The sequence below is a fragment of the Oncorhynchus clarkii genome, chromosome 3 (assembly GCF_045791955.1).
Source record: "Oncorhynchus clarkii lewisi isolate Uvic-CL-2024 chromosome 3, UVic_Ocla_1.0, whole genome shotgun sequence".
In the NCBI taxonomy this organism is placed as follows: domain Eukaryota; kingdom Metazoa; phylum Chordata; class Actinopteri; order Salmoniformes; family Salmonidae; genus Oncorhynchus; species Oncorhynchus clarkii.
This window is the reverse complement of record NC_092149.1, coordinates 11,344,198-11,370,071: the sequence shown is the minus strand read 5'-3', so window position 1 is coordinate 11,370,071 and position 25,874 is coordinate 11,344,198. Positions and strand designations below refer to the sequence as shown.

The following is a 25,874-nucleotide window of genomic DNA, read 5'->3' as shown; positions in this document are numbered from 1 at the left end:
CTGACCCACTGGAATTGTGATACAATGAAATATAAGTGAAATAATCTGTCTTTAAACAATTGTTGGAAAAATTACTTGTGTCATGCGCAAAGTAGATGTCCTAACCGTCTTGGCAAAACTATAGTTTGTTAACAAGAAATATGTGGAGTGGTTGAAAAACTAGTTTTAATGACTCCAACCTAAGTGTATGTAAACTTCCGACTTCAACTGTATGTATGTATGTATGTATGTATGTATGTATGTATGTATGTATGTATGTATGTATGTATATTATTTTACTGCTCTAGGCATGTAATTATTGTTTGGATAACCTTATTTACTATTATGTATTGATTTTTACCTTACTTGTTTTCACTCTTTATGCGATGCATAATGCAGAGAACACCGGAAGAAGAATTATCATTTAATTACCACAGTAAATGATTGTAATGTTTGTTTATGTGTCAATTGGGTGGGTGGCCAATTGGCGATTTGACATGAAAATAAAATGTAAGTCATTCATTTCATTCATTAACTAACACTATTAACCAACACTACTAACAATATTAACCAAAACAATTAACCAACACTACTAACCAACACTACTAACCAACACTAGCCTTAACCACCACCTTTAGGCCTTTCTCCATCAAGGAAAACAGTCAGTAATATTGTCTTGGTTCGGGCAGTTCAAATATAGACCATAAAATGGTGCAATCTGCAATGACTGGATATTGATATACGATATAGAGTGTATTCTCCACTGCCTTCAACACTATCTACAATATGGTATTACTGTGAACTAGAAGGTGGATGTCTAAAACAGCAACTCTGGGTTACTACGCACGCACACACACACACACACACACACACACACACACACACACACACACACACACACACACACACACACACACACACACACACACACACACACACACACACACACACACACACACACACACACACACACACACACACACACACACACACACACACACACACAGACACACACACACACAGGAAGGATAGGTAAACGTCCTCTGTAGTGTCATTGCGGGCAGCAATCATCTTAAACACTCACAAAACAATTTCCCATCCAGCATATATGTGAAGGTCCCCTTGTCCCTGTAAACTAGGCTGAGGGGTGTGTGTGTGTGTGTGTGTGTGTGTGTGTGTGTGTGTGTGTGTGTGTGTGTGTGTGTGTGTGTGTGTGTGTGTGTGTGTGTGTGAGAGAGAGGGTGCGTGTGCGTGCATGCAGGCTGACATGCGACTGTGAAGCGGACATCAATTAACGTTATCAGAAGCTTTTTAGGAGATTGCTCAGGTGAAGGTGTATACTATAGGAATGAGGGTCAACATCACACACACACACCTCACATCCAGGCTGGGATGATGCTCCACATACAGAGTTCACCTTCAGCACCAACTGTCTCTGCCAGACCGTACACGCACGCACACACACACACACACACACACACGCATGCACACATACACACACTATCTCTGAGCGTATAGCTCTGTATATCAGACTGTTATGATGGGACTGTCACAGCCTTATTGGGAGTTCACTGACTGTATGCCTAACGCAAATGGGTCAGCACACACACACACATGCGCACGCACACACACACACACGGAAGACTAAATATCACCCAGAACAGAAGACAGATTGTTTGATCCACCATCCTGGTCTCACGAGCTTACACACAATGAGAGTGCAACGGTCAGAATGGTGGATCAGGCTAGGAGAGAGAGGGTGGTCAGGATGAAGGATCAGGATGGTGGGTTACTGTAAACAGTAACACAGTGGTCACACTGTCACAATGTGTGTTTGTAAACAGTAACACAGTGGCCACATTGTCACAATGTGTGTTTGTAAACAGTAACACAGTGGTCACACTGTCACAATGTGCTTTTTCATTTTGTTTCACCATAAAGTACTACAAGAAGGACAGTTTTATCTGAGTCTCATGGTGGATGGTTTAGAACAGTGGTTCCCAAACTTTTTATAGTCCCGTACCCCTTCAAACATTGAACCTCCAGCTACATACCCCCTCTAGCCCTTTTGCCATCATTGTAAGCCTGCCACACACACACTATACAATACATTTATTAAACATAAGACTGAGTGTGAGTTTTTGTCACAACCCGGCTCTTTGGAAGTGACAAAGAGCTCTTATAAGACCAGGGCACAAATAATAATATAATAATAATCAGTAATTGTGGTCTTTATTTAGCCATCTACATATAAAACCTTATTTGTTCATCAAAAATTGAGAATAACTCACCACAGGTTAATGAGAAGGGTGTGCTTGAAAGAATGCACATAACTCTGCAATGTTGGGTTGTATTGGAGAGAATCTTAAATCATTTTCCACACACAGTCTGTGCCTGTATTTAGTTTTCATGCTAGTGAGGGCCGAGAATCCACTCTCACATAGGTACGTGGTTGCAAAGGGCATCAGTGTCTTGACAGCGCAATTTGCCAAGGCAAGAAACTCTGAGCGCAGCACTAACCAGAAATCTGGTAGTGGCTTCTGATTAAATTCAATTTTCACAGAACCGCTTGTTGCAATTTTGATGAGGGTCTCTTGTTCAGATATCGATCGGTAAGTGGACTGGAAGCAGGGCAGGAAAGGGAGAACAAATCCAGTTGTTTGTGTCGTCCGTTTTGGGAAAGTACCTGCGTAACTGTGCACCCAACTCACTCAGGTGCTTTGCTATATCACATTTGATATCGTCCGTAAGTTTGAGTTCATTTGCACACAAAGAATCATACAATGATAGAAATACCTGTGTGTTGCCTTGTTAATGCAGACAGAAAAGAGCTCCAACTTCTTAATCATAGCCTCTATTTTGCCCGCACATTGAATATAGTTGTGGAGATTCCCTGTAATCCTAGATTCAGATCATTCAGGCGAGAAAAAACATCACCCAGATAGGCCATTCATGTGAGAAACTCGTCATCATGCAAGCGGTCACACAAGTGAAAATGATGGTCAGTAAAGTAAACTTTAAGCTCGTCTCTCAGTTCAAAAAAACGTGTCAATACTTGGCCCCTGGATAACCAGCACATTTCTGTATGTTGTAAAAGTGTTACATGGTTGCTGCCCATTTCATTGCACAGTGCAGAAAATACACAAGAGTTCAGGGGCCTTGCTTTAACAAAATTAACCATTTTCACTGTAGTGTCCAAAACATCTTTCGCGCTGTCAGGCATTCCTTTGGCAGCCAGAGCCTCTCAGTAGATGCTGCAGTGTACCCAAGTGGCGCTGGGGGCAACTGCTTGCACGCGCGTTACCACTCCACTATGACTCCCTGTCATGGCTATTGCCCCATCAGTACAGATATCAACACATCTTGACCACCAAAGTCTATTTGAAGTCACAAAGCTGTCCAGTACTTAAAAAATATCCTCTCATGTTGTCATGCTTTCCAGTGGTTTGCAGAAGAGGATGTCTTCCTTAATTGACCCCCCATAAACGTAACGGACATACACCAGGAGCTGTGCCAAGCCCGCCACGTCTGTTGACTCATCCAGCTGTAACGCATAGAATTCACTGGCTTGTATGCGAAGCAGTAATTGTTTCAAAGCATCTCCTGCCATGTCACTGATGCATTGCCTGTCCTAGCCACAGTGCCTCACCAGATAAGACGCTTCCTACTTGATGATGGCGCCGATGGAGATGGCAGCATGGCGACTAACTCTTAAGCAACGTTGCAGTATTTTGTTTGTTCATGTACTGTGTTTTATGTTATTAGCTCAGGAATTGTTTTGTGTCATTACATACAGCCGGGAAGAACTATCGGATATTAGAGCGGCGGTAACTCACCAGAACTTCCAGCATTATGACCAGGACTACGACTTCCCTGGAGCGGATCCTTTGTTTACTCTCCCCAGAGCAATCAAACTTCTTCCAGAGGCCAACTCAAAACAACAACGGCGAAGCAGAGGTACTCGAGGCAGTCTTCTGGTCTGAGTATTTTACTCACTAATGGCCAATCTCTGGATAATAAAATTTATGAGCTCAAGGCGAGAGTTGCTTTTCAGAGGGACACCAAGGATTGTAACATACTCTGCTTCACGGAAACATAGCGAGATATACTGTCTGACTCTGTAAAGCCAGTTGGGTTCTCAGTACATCGCGCCGACAGGAACAAACATCTCTCCAGGAAGCAGAACGGTGGAGGTATATGTTTTATGATTAACGATTTATGGTGTAACTACGATAACATACAGGAACTCAAGTCCTTCTGTTTACCCAACCTAGAATATCTCACAATTAAATGCAGACCGTATTGTCTCCCGAGATAATTTTTGTCAATAATAGCCAGAGTGGTCTATATCCCCCCCAAGCGGATACCACGACGGCCCTCAAAGAACTTCACTGGACTTTATGCAAACTGGAAACCACATATCCTGAGGCTGCATTTATTGTAGCTGGGGATTTTAACAAAGCAAATTTGAGGAAAAGGCTCCTGAAATCCTATCAACATATTGATTGCTGTACTCGCACTGCTAAAACCCTCGACCATTGCTATACTACCTTCCAGAATGCATATAAGGCCCTCCCCCGCCCTCCATTCTGTAAACCGGACCACGATTCCATCTTGCTCCTCCCCTCCTACAGGCAGAAACATAGGTATTCCTCTTGTCCAGATGGGTTAGGGCAGTGTGCAGTGTGATTGTGATTGCGTCGTCTGTGGACCTATTGGGGCGGTAAGCAAATTGGAGTGGGTCTGGGCCGGCAGCCTTGTGAGGGTTAACACGTTTAAATGTTTTACTCACGTTGGCCACGGTGAAGGAAAGCCCACGGGTTTTGGTAGCGGGCCGTGTCAGTGGCACTGTATTGTCCTCAAAGCAAGCAAAGAAGTTGTTTAATTTGTCTGGGAGAAAGATGTCGGTGTCACGGGAGTCATCGTCTGAAGAAGAGGAATCGGACCAAAGCGCAGAGTGGTAAGTGTTCATGCCTTTTTATTGTAACTGAACACTATAACAAAATAACAAAGAGAAATAAACGAAACCGAAACAGTCCTGTCAGGTGCAGAAAACACTAAACAGAAAATAACTACCCACAACACACATGTGGGAAAAAGCTACCTAAGTATGGTTCCCAATCAGAGACAACGATAGACAGCTGTCCCTGATTGAGAACCATACCCGGCCAAAACAAATAAATACAAAACAGAGAACAATGAACATAGAATGCCCACCCCAAATCACACCCTGACCAAACCAAAATAGAGACAATAGAGAGCTCTTTAACCTGTTAGAGCTCTAGGGGCGCTATTTCATTTTTGGATAAAAAACGTTCCCGTTTTAAGCGCGATATTTTGTCACGAAAAGATGCTCGACTATGCATATTCTTGACAGTTTTGGAAAGAAAACACTCTGAAGTTTCAGAATCTGCAAAGATTTTGTCTGTAAGTGCCCCAGAACTCATTCTACAGGCGAAACCAAGATGATGCATCACCCAGGAATTAGCAGAATTTCTGAAGCTCTGTTTTCCATTCTCTCCTTATATGGCTGTGATTGCGCAACGAATGAGCCTACACTTTCTGTCGTTCGCCCAAGGTCTTAGCAGCATTGTGACGTATTTGTAGGCATATCATTGGAAGATTGACCATAAGAGACTACATTTTCCAAGTGTCCGCCTGGTGTCCTGCGTCGAATTCGGTGCGCAATTGCCAGCTGCTTCTACTTTACCATTTGATTCAGGGGAGAAAGCATGTGTCCAAGAACGATGTATCAATGAAGAGATATGTGAAAAACACCTTGATGATTGATTCTAAACAACGTTTGCCATGTTTTCAGTCGATATTATGGAGTTAATTTGGAAAAAAGTTCGCGTTTTGAGGACTGAATTTTCAGATTTTTTTTGGTAGCCAAATGTGATGTATAAAACGGAGCTATTTCTAATACACAAGGAATCTTTTTGGAAAAACTGAGTATCTGCTATCTAACTGAGAGTATCCTCATTGAAAACATCAGAAGTTCTTCAAAGGTAAATTATTTTATTTGAAGGCTTTTATGTTTTTGTTAATGTTGCGTGCTGGATGCTAACGCTAATGCTAACGCGAAATGCTAACGCGAAATGCTAACGCTAGCTAGCTACTTTTACACAAATGATTGTTTTCCTATGGTTGAGAAGCATATTTTGAAAATCTGAGATGACAGTGTTGTTTACAAAAGGCTAAGCTTGAGAGATGGCATATTTATTTCATTTCATTTGCGATTTTCATAAATAGTTAACGTTGTGTTATGCTAATGAGCTTGCTGATAGATTTACACAATCCTGGATACAGGGTTTTTTTCATAGCTAAACGTGACGCAGAAAACGGAGCGATTTGTCCTAAACAAATAATCTTTCAGGAAAAACTGAACATTTGCTATCTGAGAGTCTCCTCATTGAAAACATCTGAAGTTCTTCAAAGGTAAATGATTTTATTTGAATGCTTTTCTGTTTTTTTGTGTAAATGTTGCCAGCTGAATGCTAATGCTAAATGCTACGTTAGCCATCAATACTGTTACAAAAATGCTTGTTTTGCAATGGTTGAGAAGCATATTTTGAAAATCTGAGATGACAGTGTTGTTAACAAAAGGCTAAGCTTGAGAGCTAGCATATTTATTTCATTTCATTTGCGATTTTCATGAATAGTTAACGTTGCGTTATGGTAATGAGCTTGAGTCTGTATTCACGATCCCGGATCCGGGATGGGGAGATCAGAAAGGTTAAGGTCAGGGCGTGACAGTCGGTGTCCGCGACATGGCTGGTTTTATTTTTGTAATCCGTGATTGACTGTAGACCGAGCCGTTGAATTGCGACTCTACTTCGTCTCTCTACTGACCGTAGCGTGTTTGATTGCCTTGTGGAGGGAATAGCTACACTGTTTGTATTCGGTCATTTTTCCGGTCGCCATGCCATGATTAAAAGTAGTGGTTCGTGCTTTCAGTTTTGCCCGAATGCTGCCATCAATCCACGGTTTCTGGTTATTGAAGGTTTTAATGGTAACAGTGGGTACAACATCACCAATGCACTTGCTAATAAACTCGCTCACCGAATCAGCGTATACATCAATGTTGTTGTCTGAGGCTATCCGGAACATATCCCAGTCAACGTGATCAAAGCAATCTTGAAACGTAGAATTTCTAGCCCTTGTTATTAATGGTATCTGTTGCTTTTATACATGTCTTATTACTCAAACGTCGTAATATTCTCGCTCCAAAAACTCCCATGGCTTATTTTTCAAATTGTCATGTTTCGTTTCAAAATGTCTCAGCAAGAGTGGTTTTCTGCGAGAGAGTAACGGTTAATGTGATTGGATGTTAATTATTTGACTAGGCTACCTGTATTCAACATTGTGTTGTTATTTCACTGAACACTAGATGGTTGAATTTTATTTTTGTCAGTTTATTTGGCGTACCCCCGACGGCAGAGCGTACCCCCGACGGCAGAGCGTACCCCCGACGGCAGAGCGCACCCCCGACGGCAGAGCGCACCCCCGACGGCAGAGCGCACCCCCGACGGCAGAGCGTACCCCCGACGGCAGAGCGTACCCCCGACGGCAGAGCGTACCCCCGACGGCAGAGCGCACCCCCGACGGCAGAGCGCACCCCCGACGGCAGAGCGTACCCCCGACGGCAGAGCGTACCCCCGACGGCAGAGCGCACCCCCGACGGCAGAGCGCACCCCCGACGGCAGAGCGCACCCCCGACGGCAGAGCGCACCCCCGACGGCAGAGCGTACCCCAGTTTGGGAATATCTGGTTTAGAAGAACAGTTTTCTCTGAGTCTCATTGTGGTTTAGAAGAACAGTTTTCTCTGAGTCACATTGTGGTTTAGAATAACAGTTTTCTCTGAGTCTCATTGTGGTTTAGAATAACAGTTTTCTCTGAGTCACATTGTGGTTTAGAATAACAGTTTTCTCTGAGTCACATTGTGGTTTAGAAGAACAGTTTTCTCTGAGTCTCATTGTGGTTTAGAAGAACAGTTTTCTCTGAGTCACATTGTGGTTTAGAAGAACAGTTTTCTCTGAGTCTCATTGTGGTTTAGAATAACAGTTTTCTCTGAGTCACATTGTGGTTTAGAAGAACAGTTTTCTCTGAGTCACATTGTGGTTTAGAAGAACAGTTTTCTCTGAGTCACATTGTGGTTTAGAAGAACAGTTTTCTCTGAGTCACATTGTGGTTTAGAAGAACAGTTTTCTCTGAGTCACATTGTGGTTTAGAAGAACAGTTTTCTCAGAGTCTCATTGTGGTTTAGAAGAACAGTTTTCTCTGAGTCACATTGTGGTTTAGAAGAACAGTTTTCTCTGAGTCACATTGTGGTTTAGAATAACAGTTTTCTCAGAGTCACATTGTGGTTTAGAAGAACAGTTTTCTCTGAGTCACATTGTGGTTTAGAAGAACAGTTTTCTCTGAGTGTCATTGTGGTTTAGAAGAACAGTTTTCTCTGAGTGTCATTGTGGTTTAGAAGAACAGTTTTCTCTGAGTCTCATTGTGGTTTAGAAGAACAGTTTTCTCTGAGTCACATTGTGGTTTAGAAGAACAGTTTTCTCTGAGTCACATTGTGGTTTAGAAGAACAGTTTTCTCTGAGTCTCATTGTGGTTTAGAAGAACAGTTTTCTCTGAGTCACATTGTGGTTTAGAGCCTGATGGACACTGGGACATCAGTACATTCAACTGAGTAACAATCCTACTTCGGCTGTTAATATTATATTGCAGCACGACAGGGTGTGTTATTGTGTGTGAAGGCAAGGCAGGATGTACATTATGGTAGAGACCTGACTCAGCATAAGAGAGAATTTCTCTCTCTCTCTCTCTCTCTCTCTCTCTCTCTCTCTCTCTCTCTCTCTCTCTCTCTCTCTCTCTCTCTCTCTCTCTCTCTCTCTCTCTCTCTCTCTCTCTCTCTCTCTCTCTCTCTCTCTCTCTCTCTCTCTCTCTCTCTCTCTCTCTCTCTCTCTCTCTCTCTCTCTCTCTCTCTCTCGTTCTCTCTCTCTCTCGTTCTCTCTCTCTCATCTTGCTGAGAGATGTATATAGAAGAGGTGCGTCTCTTTGACTGTGTGTCACTGCAGGTGTGTGTTTCTTCTGAGTGTGTATGTGTGTTTCCTCTGCATTCGAGACGCCCGGTACTGTCAGATATATCCCAATACAGTCACACACACATAAACATACATACAACACACACACCTCCCTGCAGGGCTTTCTCCAGCTGACCCATCTCTCTCTCTGAGAAAGCACTGCTTTAGAGAACAACTAAAAATACCAGCCTGAGAAACAGAGACGTCCCACAGGACAATGCTGCAGGGAGAGAGAGAGAGTGGAGAGAGAAAGACAGACAGAGATAGAGAGAGAGAGAGAGAGGATGGAGAGAGAGACAGAGAGAGAGAGAGAGAGGATGGAGAGAGAAAGACAGAGACACAGAGAGACACAGAGAGAGAGACACAGAGAGAGAGAGAGATAGATAGATGGAGAGAGAGAGAGAGAGAGAGAGAGAGAGAGAGAGAGAGAGAGAGAGAGAGAAGATGAGATGGAGAGAGAGAGAGAGAGAGAGAGAGAGAGAGAGAGGATGGAGAGAGAGAGAGGGAGAAAGTTGTTGCTTTGGCAATATTGACACAATGTTTTTCATGCCAATAAAGCAGCTTGAATTTGAGAAAGAGAGAGACAGAGAAGAAAGAAAGGAAGAGGAAGAGAGGTGTTTGTGTGTGAACAGAAAGATAAATAAAGTATGACTGTATGTGTATGTTGAGGTGATTGGTAGCATCAAGCTACACAAATGGTGCTCCCTGGTGTTCAATTCAGCTCCCTGTAAGAGCCTTGGGATCAGGTCCAGGTGGGACCAACACATCATAAAGGAAACTGGCTCTGAGTGGCGGCCTTTGCGTGTCATGACTGGACCACACGCACGCACGCACATGCACGCACACACACACACAAAACACAGAGAGAGAGAGATCAGCTAGTCTGCAATAATTATACTGGCATAATGCCTAAATGGGATAATTGCTACTTAGGCCTGAGACTGGGACACAGGGGGAAGGAAATACTGATCCGAGGAAAACACACACACAGAATACTCACTACAGGCCGTGGCAGGTGGAGAGGGCCACGAAGGATTCAGGGATGTCCCGCACTATCCCCTGGTAATAACAATGTTCTCCTCCCTGAGAGAGAGAGAGAGAGAGAGAGAGAGAGAGAGAGAGAGAGAGAGAGAGAGAGAGAGAGAGAGAGATATGAAGATAGAGAGATAGGGATAGATAGAGATGGAGAGAGGGATAGAAAGAGAGGGAGATAGAGAAAATGAGAGAGAGAGAGAGATTAACACAACTGTCAGTGACATAGAGGACGGTACCTTTAGAGCCAATCCAACCTCCTGGCCAGAAACAACCAAAGATGTCAGCAATGTGTTGAAAGGTGGAGCTACTAGCATCAGTTTAAACACATATCTACTCCTTACAGATCAACACGAGTGCCTGTTTTCTTTCAGGACATGGTCATTGTCCTCACCACACAATATACACATACTTTACATACTGTACACACTGCTGCACACACTGCTGCACACTCTGAAGAAAGAGCAATCTATCACTGAGCATTTCGTAAGGAGATGAATCCAGAGCAATCAATCACAGAGCATTCCCCCTTAGATCCCGAGACTGAAGTAATCTATCACAGAGTATATGCTCACATAGACCAAGGGGTGTCTGTGAATACTAATACGTTCGACAGAATCAAGACTACAGGGACGTGTGTGTCTCAAATCAAAGTTTATTGGTCGCGTATACAGATCTCAGGTGCACGGAAATGCTCTGGGGGCTCAACCAGGTCACATGCATCCCTGAACACATTTAATGATCTGAGAGGGAGATCTTCTCCTCCTCACTACTCCTCCTCTCATCCCTCTATCCTATCTTAACCTTCCTCTTGTTTCTCTCATCAGATCATCTACTGACAGGAAGCCACAGCAATGATCGATCCCCTTGATGTCTCTCTCCCTCCCCCTCGATGTCTCTCTCTCCCTCCCCCTCGATGTCTCTCTCTCCCTCCCCCTCGATGTGTCTCTCTCCCTCCCCCTCGATGTCTCTCTCTCCCTCCCCCTCGATGTCTCTCTCTCCCTCCCCCTCGATGTCTCTCTCTCCCTCCCCTTCAACGTGTCTCTCCCCCTCCCCCTCGATGTGTCTCTCTCCCTCCCCTTCAACGTGTCTCTCCCCCTCCCCCTCGATGTGTCTCTCTCCTTCCCCCTCGATGTGTCTCTCTCCCTCCCCCTCGATGTGTCTCTCTCCCTCCCCCTCGATGTGTCTCTCTCCCTCCCCCTCGATGTCTCTCTCTCCCTCCCCCTCGATGTGTCTCTCTCCCTCCCCCTCAATGTGTCTCTCTCCCTCCCCCTCGATGTGTCTCTCTCCCTCCCCCTCAACGTGTCTCTCCCCCTCCCCCTCGATGTCTCTCTCTCCATCTCTCAGGCTTTTTTAAACCACAGAGTGCTTAGGCCCATTCTGCTGCGTTAGGCTGCATGTGCGTGTGGTACATAAAGCCATATTTATTCATATAGATTTGTATGATGTCTAAGTGCTGTCTCTTCCTGGTCTATTTATCCTGGTCTAACTGCCATTAGACAGGAAGTCGGCCTCTCAGAGGGAAAACAGCTTTTATCACTGGATCAATTCCTGCACTACACCCTCCCCTGGGCCGAACACAGGGAGGCAGCTCTGCACTGCCCCACTGCATACCACGACTCCCTCTCTCTCTACCACGACTCCCTCTCTCTACCACGACACTCTCTCTCTCTACCACAACACTCTCTCTCTCTACCACGACTCCCTCTCTCTACCACAACACTCTCTCTCTCTACCACGACTCCCTCTCTCTCTACCACGACTCCCTCTCTCTCTACCACGACTCCCTCTCTCTACCACGACTCCCTCTCTCTCTACCACAACACTCTCTCTCTCTACCACGACTCCCTCTCTCTCTACCACAACACTCTCTCTCTCTACCACAACACTCTCTCTCTCTACCACAACACTCTCTCTCTCTACCACAACACTCTCTCTACCACGACTCCCTCTCTCTCTACCACAACACTCTCTCTCTCTACCACGACTCCCTCTCTCTACCACAACACTCTCTCTCTCTACCACGACTCCCTCTCTCTCTACCACAACACTCTCTCTCTCTACCACAACACTCTCTCTCTCTACCACAACACTCTCTCTCTCTACCACAACACTCTCTCTACCACGACTCCCTCTCTCTCTACCACAACACTCTCTCTCTCTACCACGACTCCCTCTCTCTACCACAACACTCTCTCTCTCTACCACGACTCCCTCTCTCTCTACCACGACTCCCTCTCTCTCTACCACGACTCCCTCTCTCTACCACAACACTCTTTCTCTCTACCACGACTCTCTCTCTCTCTACCACAACACTCTCTCTCTACCACGACTCCCTCTCTCTCTAACACGACTCCCTCTCTCTCTACCACAACACTCTCTCTCTCTACCACGACTCCCTCTCTCTCTACCACAACACTCTCTCTCTCTACCACGACTCCCTCTCTCTACCACAACCCTCTCTCTCTACCACAACACTCTCTCTCTCTACCACGACTCCCTCTCTCTACCACAACACTCTCTCTCTCTACCACGACTCCCTCTCTCTCTCTACCACGACTCCCTCTCTCTCTACCACGACTCCCTCTCTCTACCACAACACTCTCTCTCTCTACCACGACTCCCTCTCTCTCTACCACAACACTCTCTCTCTCTACCACAACACTCTCTCTCTCTACCACTCTACCACGACTCTCTCTCTACCACAACACTCTCTCTCTCTACCACGACTCCCTCTCTCTCTACCACAACACTCTCTCTCTCTACCACGACTCCCTCTCTCTCTACCACAACACTCTCTCTCTCTACCACGACTCCCTCTCTCTCTACCACAACACTCTCTCTCTCTACCACAACACTCTCTCTCTCTACCACTCTACCACGACTCTCTCTCTACCACAACACTCTCTCTCTCAACCACGACTCCCTCTCTCTCTACCACAACACTCTCTCTCTCTACCACGACTCCCTCTCTCTACCACAACACTCTCTCTCTCTACCACAACACTCTCTCTCTCTACCACGACTCCCTCTCTCTCTACCACAACACTCTCTCTCTACCACAACTCTGTCAGGAAAGAGGGAGAGAGAGAAAGAGATGGAAAGAGAGGGAGTGAGGAATGTGGAGGGAGACACTGACCGTCAAAGAATGTATATCTATATCACTATCTATGGATGAGATGACTGTTACTTCTGTTGTCATTAGAGTTCCCCTCTCCTTCCTACTTCTTCTCTGGGGAGGAAGTACTAATGTGATATCACTCTCAGTCAATGGGGGGGGGGGGGGGGGGGAGAGAGAGAGAGAGAGAGAGAGAGAGAGGGAGAGAGAGAGAGTGTGAGGGAAAGAGCGAGAGAGAGTCAGAGAGAGAGAGTGAGAGAGGGGAAGAACAAGAGGAAGAGAGAAAGAGAGAGTGAGAGAGGAAGATAGGAAGAGAGAGCTATTTATAAGCAGGGCTGTGCTCTACTATCCAGCACCTCTCTTCCTCCCCTCCTCTGAACCTTCTGCTCCAGTTCTCATAGAGGCAAGAAACACCCAGCAAACTGCATTGTGTGTGTGTGTGTGTGTGTGTATGTGCGTGCGTGTGTGAGGAGCTAAATCGGTCTGAACAGTGATCTCAGATGGACCAGATAAGAGCGATTAATCAAATAATCTGGACTCTAAGAACAACTGCAAAACAATAAGAGGGTCAGACAAACACTACGTACACAAGTAGGACACACTGCCCTCTGAGTCTGTGTGTGTGTGTGTGTGTGTGTGTGTGTGTGTGTGTGAGGGATAGAGAGAGAGAGAGAGAGAGAGAGAGAGAGAGAGAGAGAGAGAAAAGAGACAGAGAGACAAAAGAGAAAGAGACAGAGAGTGAGCGACAAAAGAGACACAGAGAGAGAGAGGGAGAGAGACAGAGAGAGAGAGAGAGAGAGAGAGAGAGAGAGAGAGAGAGAGAGAGAAAAGAAACAGAGAGAGAGAGAGACAGAGAGAGACAAGAGAGACAGAGGGAGACAGAGAGAGAGAGAGAGAGAGACAACAGAGAGAGAGAGAGACAGAGAGAGAGAGACAAGAGAGACAAAAGAGAGAGACAGAGAGAGAGAGAGACAGAGAGAGAGAGAGAGAGACAAAAGAGACAGAGAGAGAGAGAGACAAGAGACAGAGAGAGAGACAGAGAGAGAGAGACAAAAGAGACAGAGAGAGAGAGAGACAAAAGAGACAGAGAGAGAGACAGAGAGAGAGAGACAAAAGAGACAGAGAGAGAGAGAGACAAGAGACAGAGAGAGAGACAGAGAGAGAGAGACAAAAGAGACAGAGAGAGAGAGAGAGACAAAAGAGACAGAGAGAGAGACAGAGAGAGAGAGACAAAAGAGACAGAGAGAGAGACAGAGAGAGAGAGACAAAAGAGACAGAGAGAGAGACAGAGAGAAAAGAGACAGAGAGAGAGAGGGAGAGAGACAGAGAGAGAGAGAGAGAGACAGAGAGACAGAGAGAGAGAGAGAGACAGAGAGAGAGACAGAGAGAGAGACAGAGAGAGAGAGAGAGCTAGGGAAGCTGCAGGGCTGTTGTAATCATAGCCCACACTTTGTTTTTCTTCTTCTTCTTTTTATATTGTAGTCATTTAGCAGACACTCTTATCCAGAGCTACTTAGTTAGTGCATCCATCTTCAGATAGCTAGGTGGAACAACCACACATCTCAGTCATAGTAAGTACATTTTTCCTGAAAGTAGCTATCAGCAAAGTCAGGCCTAGTAAGGGGGGAATCAAGTGCAAGTGTTGGTTCTGGAACGGTCTAATCTACATGGTGTCAATGTTATATGACAGGTCTAATCTACATGGTGTCAATGTTACATGACAGGTCTAATCTACATGGTGTCAATGTTACATGACAGGTCTAATCTACATGGTGTCAATGTTACATGACAGGTCTAATCTACATGGTGTCAATGTTACATGACAGGTCTAATCTACATGGTGTCAATGTTACATGACAGGTCTAATCTACATGGTGTCAATGTTACATGACAGGTCTAATCTACATGGTGTCAATGTTACATGACAGGTCTAATCTACATGGTGTCAATGTTACATGACAGATCTAATCTACATGGTGTCAATGTTACATGACAGATCTAATCTACATGACAGGTCTAATCTACATGGTGTCAATGTTACATGACAGGTCTAATCTACATGGTGTCAATGTTACATGACAGGTCTAATCTACATGGTGTCAATGTTACATGACAGGTCTAATCTACATGGTGTCAATCTTACATGACAGGTCTAATCTACATGGTGTCAATGTTGCATGACAGGTCTAATCTACATGGTGTCAATGTTACATGACAGGTCTAATCTACATGGTGTCAATGTTACATGACAGGTCTAATCTACATGGTGTCAATGTTACATGACAGATCTAATCTACATGGTGTCAATGTTACATGACAGATCTAATCTACATGACAGGTCTAATCTACATGGTGTCAATGTTACATGACAGGTCTAATCTACATGGTGTCAATGTTACATGACAGGTCTAATCTACATGACAGATCTAATCTACATGGTGTCAATGTTACATGACAGATCTAATCTACATGGTGTCAATGTTACATGACCGATCTAATCTACATGACAGGTCTAATCTACATGGTGTCAATGTTACATGACAGGTCTAATCTACATGGTGTCAATGTTACATGACAGGTCTAATCTACATGGTGTCAATGTTACATGACAGGTCTAATCTACATGGTGTCAATGTTACATGACCGATCTAATCTACATGACAGATCTAATCTACATGGTGTCAATGTTACATGACAGGTCTAATCTACATGGTGTCAATGTTACATGACAGATCTAATCTACATGACAGGTCTAATCTACATGGTGTCAATGTTACATGACAGGTCTAATCTACATGGTGTCAATGTTACATGACAGGTCTAATCTACATGGTGTCAATGTTACATGACAGGTCTAATCTACATGGTGTCAATGTTACATGACAGATCTAATCTACATGGTGTCAATGTTACATGACAGGTCTAATCTACATGGTGTCAATGTTACATGACAGGTCTAATCTACATGGTGTCAATGTTACATGACAGGTCTAATCTACATGGTGTCAATGTTACATGACAGGTCTAATCTACATGGTGTTACAAGTCTGACAGAACAAATCTGTTCTTGGTTTCTTACCATCAGAATGAATGTGATTCTACCCTGCTGCTTCTCAGCTGTTTATACACATGATTACATAGTTGGCCACTGTAAAGACTGTTGATGGCTAATAAAGTATCCCATAGTAACAACACGAACAGATAATAATCCTTAAAGTGTGGATTATTATTCCCCTAATAACCTAATCATCTTTTTAACTGTTTAACTCTGATCTGGCCGTGGCACAGAGAGGTGGATGTCCAGATTACTGTACGGTCAAGCTATGAGGATGTTGTTAATCCCAGATGAAGAGTTTGAAGGATCAACCATTGGTAGTTAATGACACAACACTGTAGTGCACCCTATCAGCAGGTTATCATCAAACCATCTCATTTCTGAAACAACATTCTAATTCAGAGACTAGATTTCCATACGGTGCTCAGGTTCTTACTTTGAAGATGACAGCCTTCCCATTTTCTGAAATATGCCTCTCCATGTACTTTGAAGACAGAAGATCACTGGGGAGAAGAGAAGAGGAAACAGAGGAGAAAAGTTAGACAACTACAGATATGAATTCAGAGCTCTGTGTCGGTTAAAGGGACGGAAGAGTGTTAATGAAATGACAGTATTCTCTGGTTATCTCCAGGATTGTCTCTAAGTGTCAGCGCATCCATACCAACAATTATCAGCTGCTACTGATAGAGGACTACTTCCAGCGTGCACACACACACACACAATTGAAAACATTCTTAACATTCAAGGACATGTCGTGGATGTGTTTGTACTTGAGAAAGAGAGAGAATGAGCAGAAAAGTGAGCAGACAAAAGAAAGGGACAGGGTGAAAGAGAATCAGGAAAAAAAGAGAGAAACAGGAAGAGAGAGAAACAGGAAGAGAGAGAAACAGGAAGAGAGAGAAACAGAAAGAGAGAGAAACAGGAAGAGAGAGAAACAGAAAGAGAGAGAAACAGGAAGAGAGAGAAACAGAAAGAGAGAGAAACAGGAAGAGAGAGAAACAGGAAGAGAGAGAAACAGAAAGAGAGACAGACTAATACACAAGGGCCGGTCATTCACTGAATGCTTTCTCAGCAAAACTGGGCCTAAGATTCCCCATAGAGTTACATACTGCAGCCCCAATCTGGGACAGAGATATATGAGCTATACACACAGCGCTGCAGTGGATGGCTGCCATCTTACCGGCTCCTGACCAATTCTTTATTTTGTGTTTTTTTAAGCTGATCTTAACTTTTGTTAGTTCATCATTTTTGCATATAATATTTCCACCATCATTTCCTATAACTGAAAACATCTTCTGGACATCAGAACAGTGATCACTAACCTCAATTTAGATTAAGATTTCTACTTCAACGGGTCGGCAGCTGTGGATGTACAGCTCATTTCAGACCGGGCCCTAATCCCCAGGACACGGAAGAGGAACGGCTCAAGAGAGACAAATGAGTGGGCTCCCTCCCTGACGTAGGAAGACCTTTAAACCGGACAACATTCACAAAGCCGCGGGGCCAGGCGGATTACCAGGACACGTACTCAGAGCATGCACTGACCAGTACTGACCCAGTGTATATAGCCAAGTTATCCTGACTCAGTACCGGTACTCAGTGTATATAGCCAAGTTATCATGACTCAGTACTGGTACCAAGTGTATATAGCCAAGATATCATGACTCAGTACTGGTACCCCGTGTATATAGCCAAGTTATCGTTACTCATTGTGTACTTATTCTTTGTGTTATTATTCTCTCGGTATTGTTGGGAAGGGCCCTAAGTCCGCATTTCACTGTTAGTTAACACCTGTTGTTTATGAAGAATGTGTCTAATAAAATTGGATTTGATTTGACATCCAAACACTAAACAACAGGAAGGACAACCCAGACATAACACACGCACAGTTACACACTGCCCTCTACCTACGCTGGTAAGTTCTTTATTGGTGTCAGTTGAGTTGTTAGGTGTTTGGTGCAACTGCTAATGCTGCATCAGGGTGTTTTATGCTCTGCTGAGCTACTGTATCTGTGGGAACACCTGGCTCCACCCCAATATCAGACTCTGTACTTCCCTGGATTATATTAGTTGGAGCATTGGGAGTGACACTAAAATCTAAAATAAATACCAGCGCGCTGCACCTCAACAGACTCACTCCCAACATTTGCCCAGTGAGCAATCAATCACCTCCAACCGCCTGTCAGCACCCAATCAACAGCCAGTGCTGTGGAGGCGGGGATCATTTTTCCACTGACTAAGAGATGGAGTGTTTCAAAGTTTATCTCGGGGGCATACAGAGACCAAGTAGAGGATTTTGTGTATAAAGAATCTGAAAGTGTGTGTCTGTATGTGTATGCCCATGGGTATCTGTGTGTGTGTGTGTGTGTGTCTGTGTGTGTGTGTGTGTGTGTGTGTGTGTGTGTGTGTGTGCGTGTGTGTGCGCAACACCAGTCACATGACCAAGCAGACGCCAAACAGCTGGTCAGACACACACACGTACTGGCATTAAACATCGACAAACAAGGAAGAGGGGGAGAGTGAGGGAGGAATGGAGAGAGAGAGGAATGGAGAGAGAGAGTAATGGAGAGAGAGAGGAATGGAAAGAGAGGAATGGAGAGAGAGAGTAATGGAGAGAGAGAATAATGGAAAGAGAGGAATGGAGAGAGAGAGGAATGGAGAGAGAGAGGAATGGAGAGAGATGGGAAGAGAGAGAAAGTGAGAGACAGAGAGAGAAAGGGAAAGAGGTGTGTGTGAGAGAGAGAGAGAGAGAGAGAGAGAGAGAGAGAGAGAGAGGGAGAGAGGGAGAGAGAGAGAGAGAAAGAGGTGGGAGAGAGAGAAAGAGAGAAAGAGAAAGAGGTGAGAGAGAAAGAGGTGAGAGAGAGAGAAAGAGGTGTGAGAGAGAGAGAGAGAGAGAGAGAGAGAGAGAGAGAGAGAGAGAGAGAGAGAGGTGAGCGAGAGAGAGAGAGGTGAGAGAGGGAGAGAGAGAGTGAGAGAAAGAGAGAGAGAGAAAGAGAGAGAGAGAGAGAGAGAGAGAGAGAGAGAGAGAGAGAGAGAGAGGTGAGAGAGAGAGAGGTGAGAGAGGGAGAGAGAGAGAGAGAGAGAGAATTAAGAGAGGAAAGGGATAGAAATGGAGTGTGAAAATATACGGGGAGAGATGGATGGCAGAGATGAGCAGAGAAGAATAAAAAGCGTAGGAACAGTGAAATATAGAGAAAGGTAGAGAGATCAGCCTCCTTATGCACGTCTCACCATCCTTGTGTGTGTCCTCCAACCCCAAACCGTCCCACATTGAGACACACAGTTTACTTTTTTGTTCTGACAGGTTGTGTGTGTTTAAGATTCAGCTTCTGTGGTCTGTATCAGCGGGGGCCTGGAGAGAGACTGGTGTGCGTACTGAGCCCGCATGGAGGACACACAGGGCCGTAATGGAGGACGCTGATAATAGATTTCAGCTTTAATTATTTTGAGATTTGAATAATTTATTGGACAGATGCAAAGTCAGCTCTTGCTTTTGCCTTTCACCTACCCCCGCACACGCGCGCACGCACGCACGCACGCACGCACACACACACACACACACACACACACACACACACACACACATACACACACACACACACACACAAACACACACATATCGTGGAGAAATTACAAGATTTTGTTAATAATACTGTTATTGCATCAAATGGTTGATGTTTTGTTTGTGCCGGGAGGTACCAGGGTGGAGATGGCTCGGGTATGGATACGAAAAGGAACTTTTGGGGGCCAGACCCTGGTTTCTACACAATGAGAACAGTCTTTACAGCAGATACAGTCTGCTGTGAACTATTAGTATCTTTCATTAAAATCCTAACCGTATGACCCATTCCATACATCTGTTGTTTGTCATGAACATTTAGGAGGATGGACTTTGCTATAAAATGCTGTGGCTCAAATCCGCTTGTTGGGCTCTCAACAAATCACCTACATGTGGGTCGTCGACCAGCTTCATTATTAATTAATCGAGAATAGTATCTAGTTATGGTAAGGGGTGAAATAAGTATAGCCAGTTATAATTGTAATGGTTTAGCAGATGATAAAAAGAGAAGATCAGTCTTTACATGGCTAAAAGAAAAGGAATATAACATATACTACTTACAGGAAACTCACTCTACATCCTTAGATGAAGTTGTGTGGAAAAAGGGTGGTGAAATAATTTTCTGTCATGGACAGAGGAACTCAACTGTCACGCCCTGACCTTAGAGAGACGTTTTATTTCTCTATTTGGTTAGGTCAGGGTGTGATTTGGGGTGGGCATTCCATGTTGTATATTTCTTTGTTTTTAGCCGAGTATGGTTCCCAATCAGAGGCAGCTGTCTATCATTGTCTCTGATTGGGAATCATACTTAGACAGCCCTTTTTCCCACTTTCTGGTGTGGGATCTTGTTTTTGTATAGTTGCCTTGTGCACTGCAATACTGCACGTTTGTTATATTCTTTGTTGTTTTTGTTGTAAGTTTCACTATTAAAGAATGTGGAACTCTACGCAACCTGCGCCTTGGTCCGATCCTTTCAACGAACATAACATTAACAAAAATGTCAATCTGAATGTGCAAATAGTCAGGAATGATCCGCAAGGAAGGTGGATCTTTTTGAATATGAAAGTGGACGAAAAATACATTTGGCTCATTAACATATATGGTCCAAATCAAAATGTTCCATACTTCTTTGAAAACATTCATACCAATTTATTGAACTTACAGGCAACAAATGATTACATCATTATGGTAGGAGACTATAACACAGTGTTAAGGACCTCAATGGACCGTAAAGGTAATCACTCTACAAACTATCATCACCGTGCCCTTAAGGAAATCACAAATATTATGGACACATGAGAAATGGTGGATTTGGAGACTAAAAAACCCAGACCTAGGGAGATATACATGGAGGAGACTTAATCAAGCTAGTCGTCTTGACTACTTTCTTGTCTCTTTCATCAAAGGTTAAAAAAGTTTTAATAGGAGACAGAATGCGATCAGATCATCATCTAATTGGCATTCACATAACTATTAAAAGTTTTCCACATGGACGGGGATATTGGAAATTTAATCAAAGTTTACTGGAGGACAACTTATTTTCAACTAAGACAAAATAATTTATAACTGAATTTTTCCAGTATAATATAGGTTCAGCAAATCTCTTTATTGTTTGGGATACTGTCATGAACTTCAAAATGAGCGCACCAAGGTATTAGTGCATTGAGCTCCACATCTTTTTAATACAAAGTGAAACTAGAACCAAAACAACAAAACTTACAAAGAACATGAAGACGTAGTGCCCAAACACACTAACACAAACAATATCCCACAAACACAGGTGGATAAAATGGCAACTTAAATATGATCCCCAATTAGAGGCAACGATTACCATTAATTGGGAACCATACAAAACACCAACATAGAAAATGTAAACTAGAACACCACCTAGTCACACCCTGACCTACTACACCATGGAGAAACAAGGGCTCTCTATGGTCAGGGCGTGACAGTACCCCCCCCCCCCCCCCCCCAAAGGTGCGGACTCTGGCCGCAAAACCTGAAACCAAATGGGGGGGTTAGGGGGGGTGACTAGTTTCGGTGGCGGCTCCGGTGCGGGTTGTAGCCCCTCCCTACACCCCAAATCCGACCATGGCACCAGGCTGAACGCTGTGCCTGGACTGGGCACCGGCACAGAGGAGGGCTCCGGCCCTGTAGCTGGGTTGGACGCCGTGCCTGGACTGGGCACCGGCGCAGAGGAATGTTCCGGCCATGCCCTTGGGCTGAATGCCATGCCTGGACTGGGCAACGGCACAGAGGGCTCCGGCCCTGGAGCTGAGTTGGACGCCGTATCTAAACTGGGCATCGGCGCAGAAGAAGGCTCCGGCCATGGAGCTGGGCTTACCGCCATGCCTGGACTGGGCAGCGGCACAGAGGAAGGCTCCGGCCTTGGAGCTGGGCTGGACACCGTATCTGGACTGGACACCGGCTCAGAGGAGGGTTCCTGCCATGGAGCAGGACTGGATGCCTTGCCTGGACTGGGCATCGGCACAGAGGAAGGCTCCGGCCTTGGAGCTGGGCTGGACACCGTATCTGGACTGGACACCGGCTCAGAGGAAGGCTCCTGCCCTGGAGCAGGACTGGATGCATTGCCTGGAAGCTCCGGACCGTTGACCGTCGCTGGAGGTTCCGGACCGTTGACCGTCGCTGGAGGTTCAGGACCGTGGACCGTCGTGGGAGGTTCTGGACCGTGAACCGTCGCTGGAGGTTCCGGACTGGACTGGGAATCACCCCCAGAAGCGTTGGACTGGGAACTCTCACCGGAAGCTCTGGACTGGGAACCGTCGCCGGAAGCTCTGGACTGCGAACCATCGCCCGGAAGCTCTGGACTGTGAATGTGCACTGGAGGCATAGTGCGTGGAGCAGGTACAGGGGGCACCGGACTGGTGACACACTCTTCAGGGCGAGTGCGAGGAACAGGCACAGGACGCACCGGACTGGGGACACGCACTTCAGGGCGAGTGCGAGGAGCAGGCACAGGACGTACCGGACTGGGAACACGCACTTCAGGCAAAGTGCGAGGAGGAGACACATGACGTACCGGACTGGAGAGGCGAACTTGTGGCCAGAAGCGTGGAACCGGCACAGATTGCACCAGACTGCTAACCGGATCCTCTGGTCGGATGTTGAGCAGAACACACTTGCACAACATCTCTCTCATCTCACTCTCTCCTAACTTTGCCATTGCCTCCCTGACAGTCTCTGGCTCTTCCCTCTTCTCAGCAGCCAGCGCCATGTGCCCCCCCCCAAAAAAACTTGGGGTTGTCCTTGGGCTTCCTGTAGCCGCGAACCCTGTCGTCATCGCTGTCGTCCATTATCTTCTTCCCATGTCCAGAAATCCTTTCCTCTCTGGGCACGCTGCTTGGTCCTGGTAAGGTGGGATATTCTGTCACATTCGTCGTAATAATTATCGGACCAAGCTGCAGCGTGATATGCTTTCCACATATTATTCAATGAAACGCACAAAACAACAAAGAATGAACGAAACAAACAACGAACCGTGACTACAGAGATGGAACATGCACTAACTCAAAACAAAATCCCACAAAACACAGGTGGAAAAAAGGCTACCTAAATATGATCCCCAATTAGAGACAACGATAACCAGCTGCCTCTAACTGGGAACCGTATCAAGCACACCAACCTAGAAATATGAAAATTAGAATACTAGTCATGCTCTGACCTTAACACCATAGAGAACCAAGGGCTCTCTATGGTCAGGGCGTGACACAGGTGTGGATTTGTAACAGAGACTTTTCACACTACACACACAATGGTCTGTCTCTCTCTCTCTCTTTCACTCAGTCCCCCCCTTCCAATCTATAATTATGCTTTACCTCTTTCTCTCTCACAGACAGACAGACAGACAGACAGACAGACAGACAGACAGACAGACAGACAGACAGACAGACAGACTTCTGCTCCATTGGAAAATGTGGTTTAGAAAAGCCTTTTGTAAAGTAGGACTTGCAAGGTTTTGTGGTAAACCTTTTTAGAGTAGTGGGGTGGGGGTTAGTATGAGCTATCCAGGGGGTCCGTTGGTCTGTCAGTCACAGAATTCCTCTTATAACCTCCTCATCTGTATGACTTGTTCTGAGTCACGCTGAATTAGAGCATCGGCTAAATGAATAACATGAACTGAGGTATCCTTCTCTGGCCTGAGGTGACAACTCCGCGAACTCACACACACATTCTAGGTTCCATGTGTTCTGGGATTCCTCTCACGACTACAGTCCCTGGGCATCGTCATGGTACCACAAGGAGGGAAAGTCCACAAAGAGTCCAGATTGGCAGGACCAGTGTGTGTGTGTGTGTGTGTGTGTGTGTGTGTGTGTGTGTGTGTGTGTGTGTGTGTGTAGATTGGCATGGTCTTTAGAGGGCTGCTTTGAGCTGCTTTCAACCCCAGAGCTGGGCCAAGCTGAGCTCATTCAGCCCTGCTTCACACACTCACTGGGAAAAGAACCCAGGAGTCCCTTTTACATAACCCACATACAAACACTGCTATAAAAAGGAGAGGAATAACTGATCTAGTCATTGATGGGGGACTTGGCTGAAATGGACAGGAGTGTACATGCGTGTGTGAGGGAGAGATCGACTGTGTGCTGACCTCCCTAGAAGATAGAGTAGAAAAACAACAAAGAGAGAAAAGCTCAGAATGTAAGAGAGTCACATCAGAGAGGAAGAGGGAGAGAGAAGGAAAGAGAGAGAGAGAGAGAGAGAGAGAGAGAGAGAAAGAGGTGAGAGAGAGATATTCACTTTCCTCCTACTTTACTCCTGTATTTACAATGGTGTTTGTTCTTCACTGGTTCCCCTTTTCTTGTGGCAGCAGGTCACAAATCTTGCTGCTGTGATGGTACCCCCTCTTCCCAATATATTAACTTTACCCCTTACTCTCAAAATATTCACTCTTCCCCTTACTCCCAAAATATTCCCTCTTCCCCTTACTCCCAAAATATTCACTCTTCCCCTTACTCCCAAAATATTCCCTCTTCCCCTTACTCCCAAAATATTAACTTTACCCCTTACTCCCAAAATATTCACTTAACCCCTACTTCCAAAATATTCACTCTACCTCTACTCCCAAAATATTAACTTTACCCCTTACTCCCAAAATATTCACTTGACCCCCTACTCCCAAAATGTTCACTCTACTCCTACTTCCACTACAGCATAGATACCACTACAACATGGATACCACTACAACATAGATACCACTACAACATGAATACCACTACAGCATGGATACCACTACAGCATGGATACCACCACAACATGGATACCACCACAAAATGGATACCACTACAGCATGGATAACATTATAGCATGGATACCACTACAGGATCAGCACATATCAAGGTCTGACACCTAAAAACACTTTAAATCACTGGCCCAAAGTCAAACACACACTTTCACAAAGTCAGGTGATCAAGATGAACATGTATAGGGCAGTCTATCCTTTGTGTAATAATGATATTCTGATAGAACCACTTATCAATGTGTGAGAGAAGTAGAGAGAGACGAGGAGAGAGAGAGACAAGGAAAGCGAGAGAGAGATGAGGAAAGGAGAGGGGGGAGAGAGAGAGAGACGAGGAGCGAGACAAGGAAAGAGAGCGACACGAGGAGAGGAGGGAAAGAAAGAGAGAGAGATGAGGAGAGAACGAAAGCGAGAGAGGGATTGCACAGTGTGCCATCACAGCAGCAACATTTGTGACCTGTTGCCAGAAGGGCAACCAGTGAAGAACAAACACCATTGTAAATACAACCCATATTTATGTAGATTTTTTCTTCTTCTGTACTTTAACTATTTGCACATTATTGCAACACTGTATATAGACATAATATGACATTTGAAATGTTTTTATTATTTTGGAACTTTTTTGAATGTAATATTTACTGTTAATTTTTTATTGTTTATTTCACTTTTGTTTATTATCTTTTTTCACTTGCTTGGCAATGTAAATGTACAGTGGGGCAAAAAAGTATTTAGTCAGCCACCAATTGTGCAAGTTCTCCCACTTAAAAAGATGAGAGAGGCCTGTAATTTTCATC

General features: G+C 44.9%; 1 protein-coding gene across 4 annotated transcripts in view; it reads right to left on the bottom strand.

Annotated features, from left to right (window-relative positions):
- Positions 1-25,874, bottom strand: part of LOC139387916 (disintegrin and metalloproteinase domain-containing protein 22-like) — a 91,737-nt gene that overhangs the window by 47,589 nt on the left and 18,274 nt on the right. For all 4 annotated transcript variants that reach the window (XM_071134293.1, XM_071134303.1, XM_071134284.1 and 1 more), the window contains exons 4-5: positions 16,704-16,770; positions 10,063-10,145 (exon numbers count right to left, since the gene is read on the bottom strand). In XM_071134293.1, the coding sequence (XP_070990394.1) occupies positions 10,063-10,145; positions 16,704-16,770 (150 nt within the window). The remainder of the gene's footprint in view (positions 1-10,062; positions 10,146-16,703; positions 16,771-25,874) is intronic.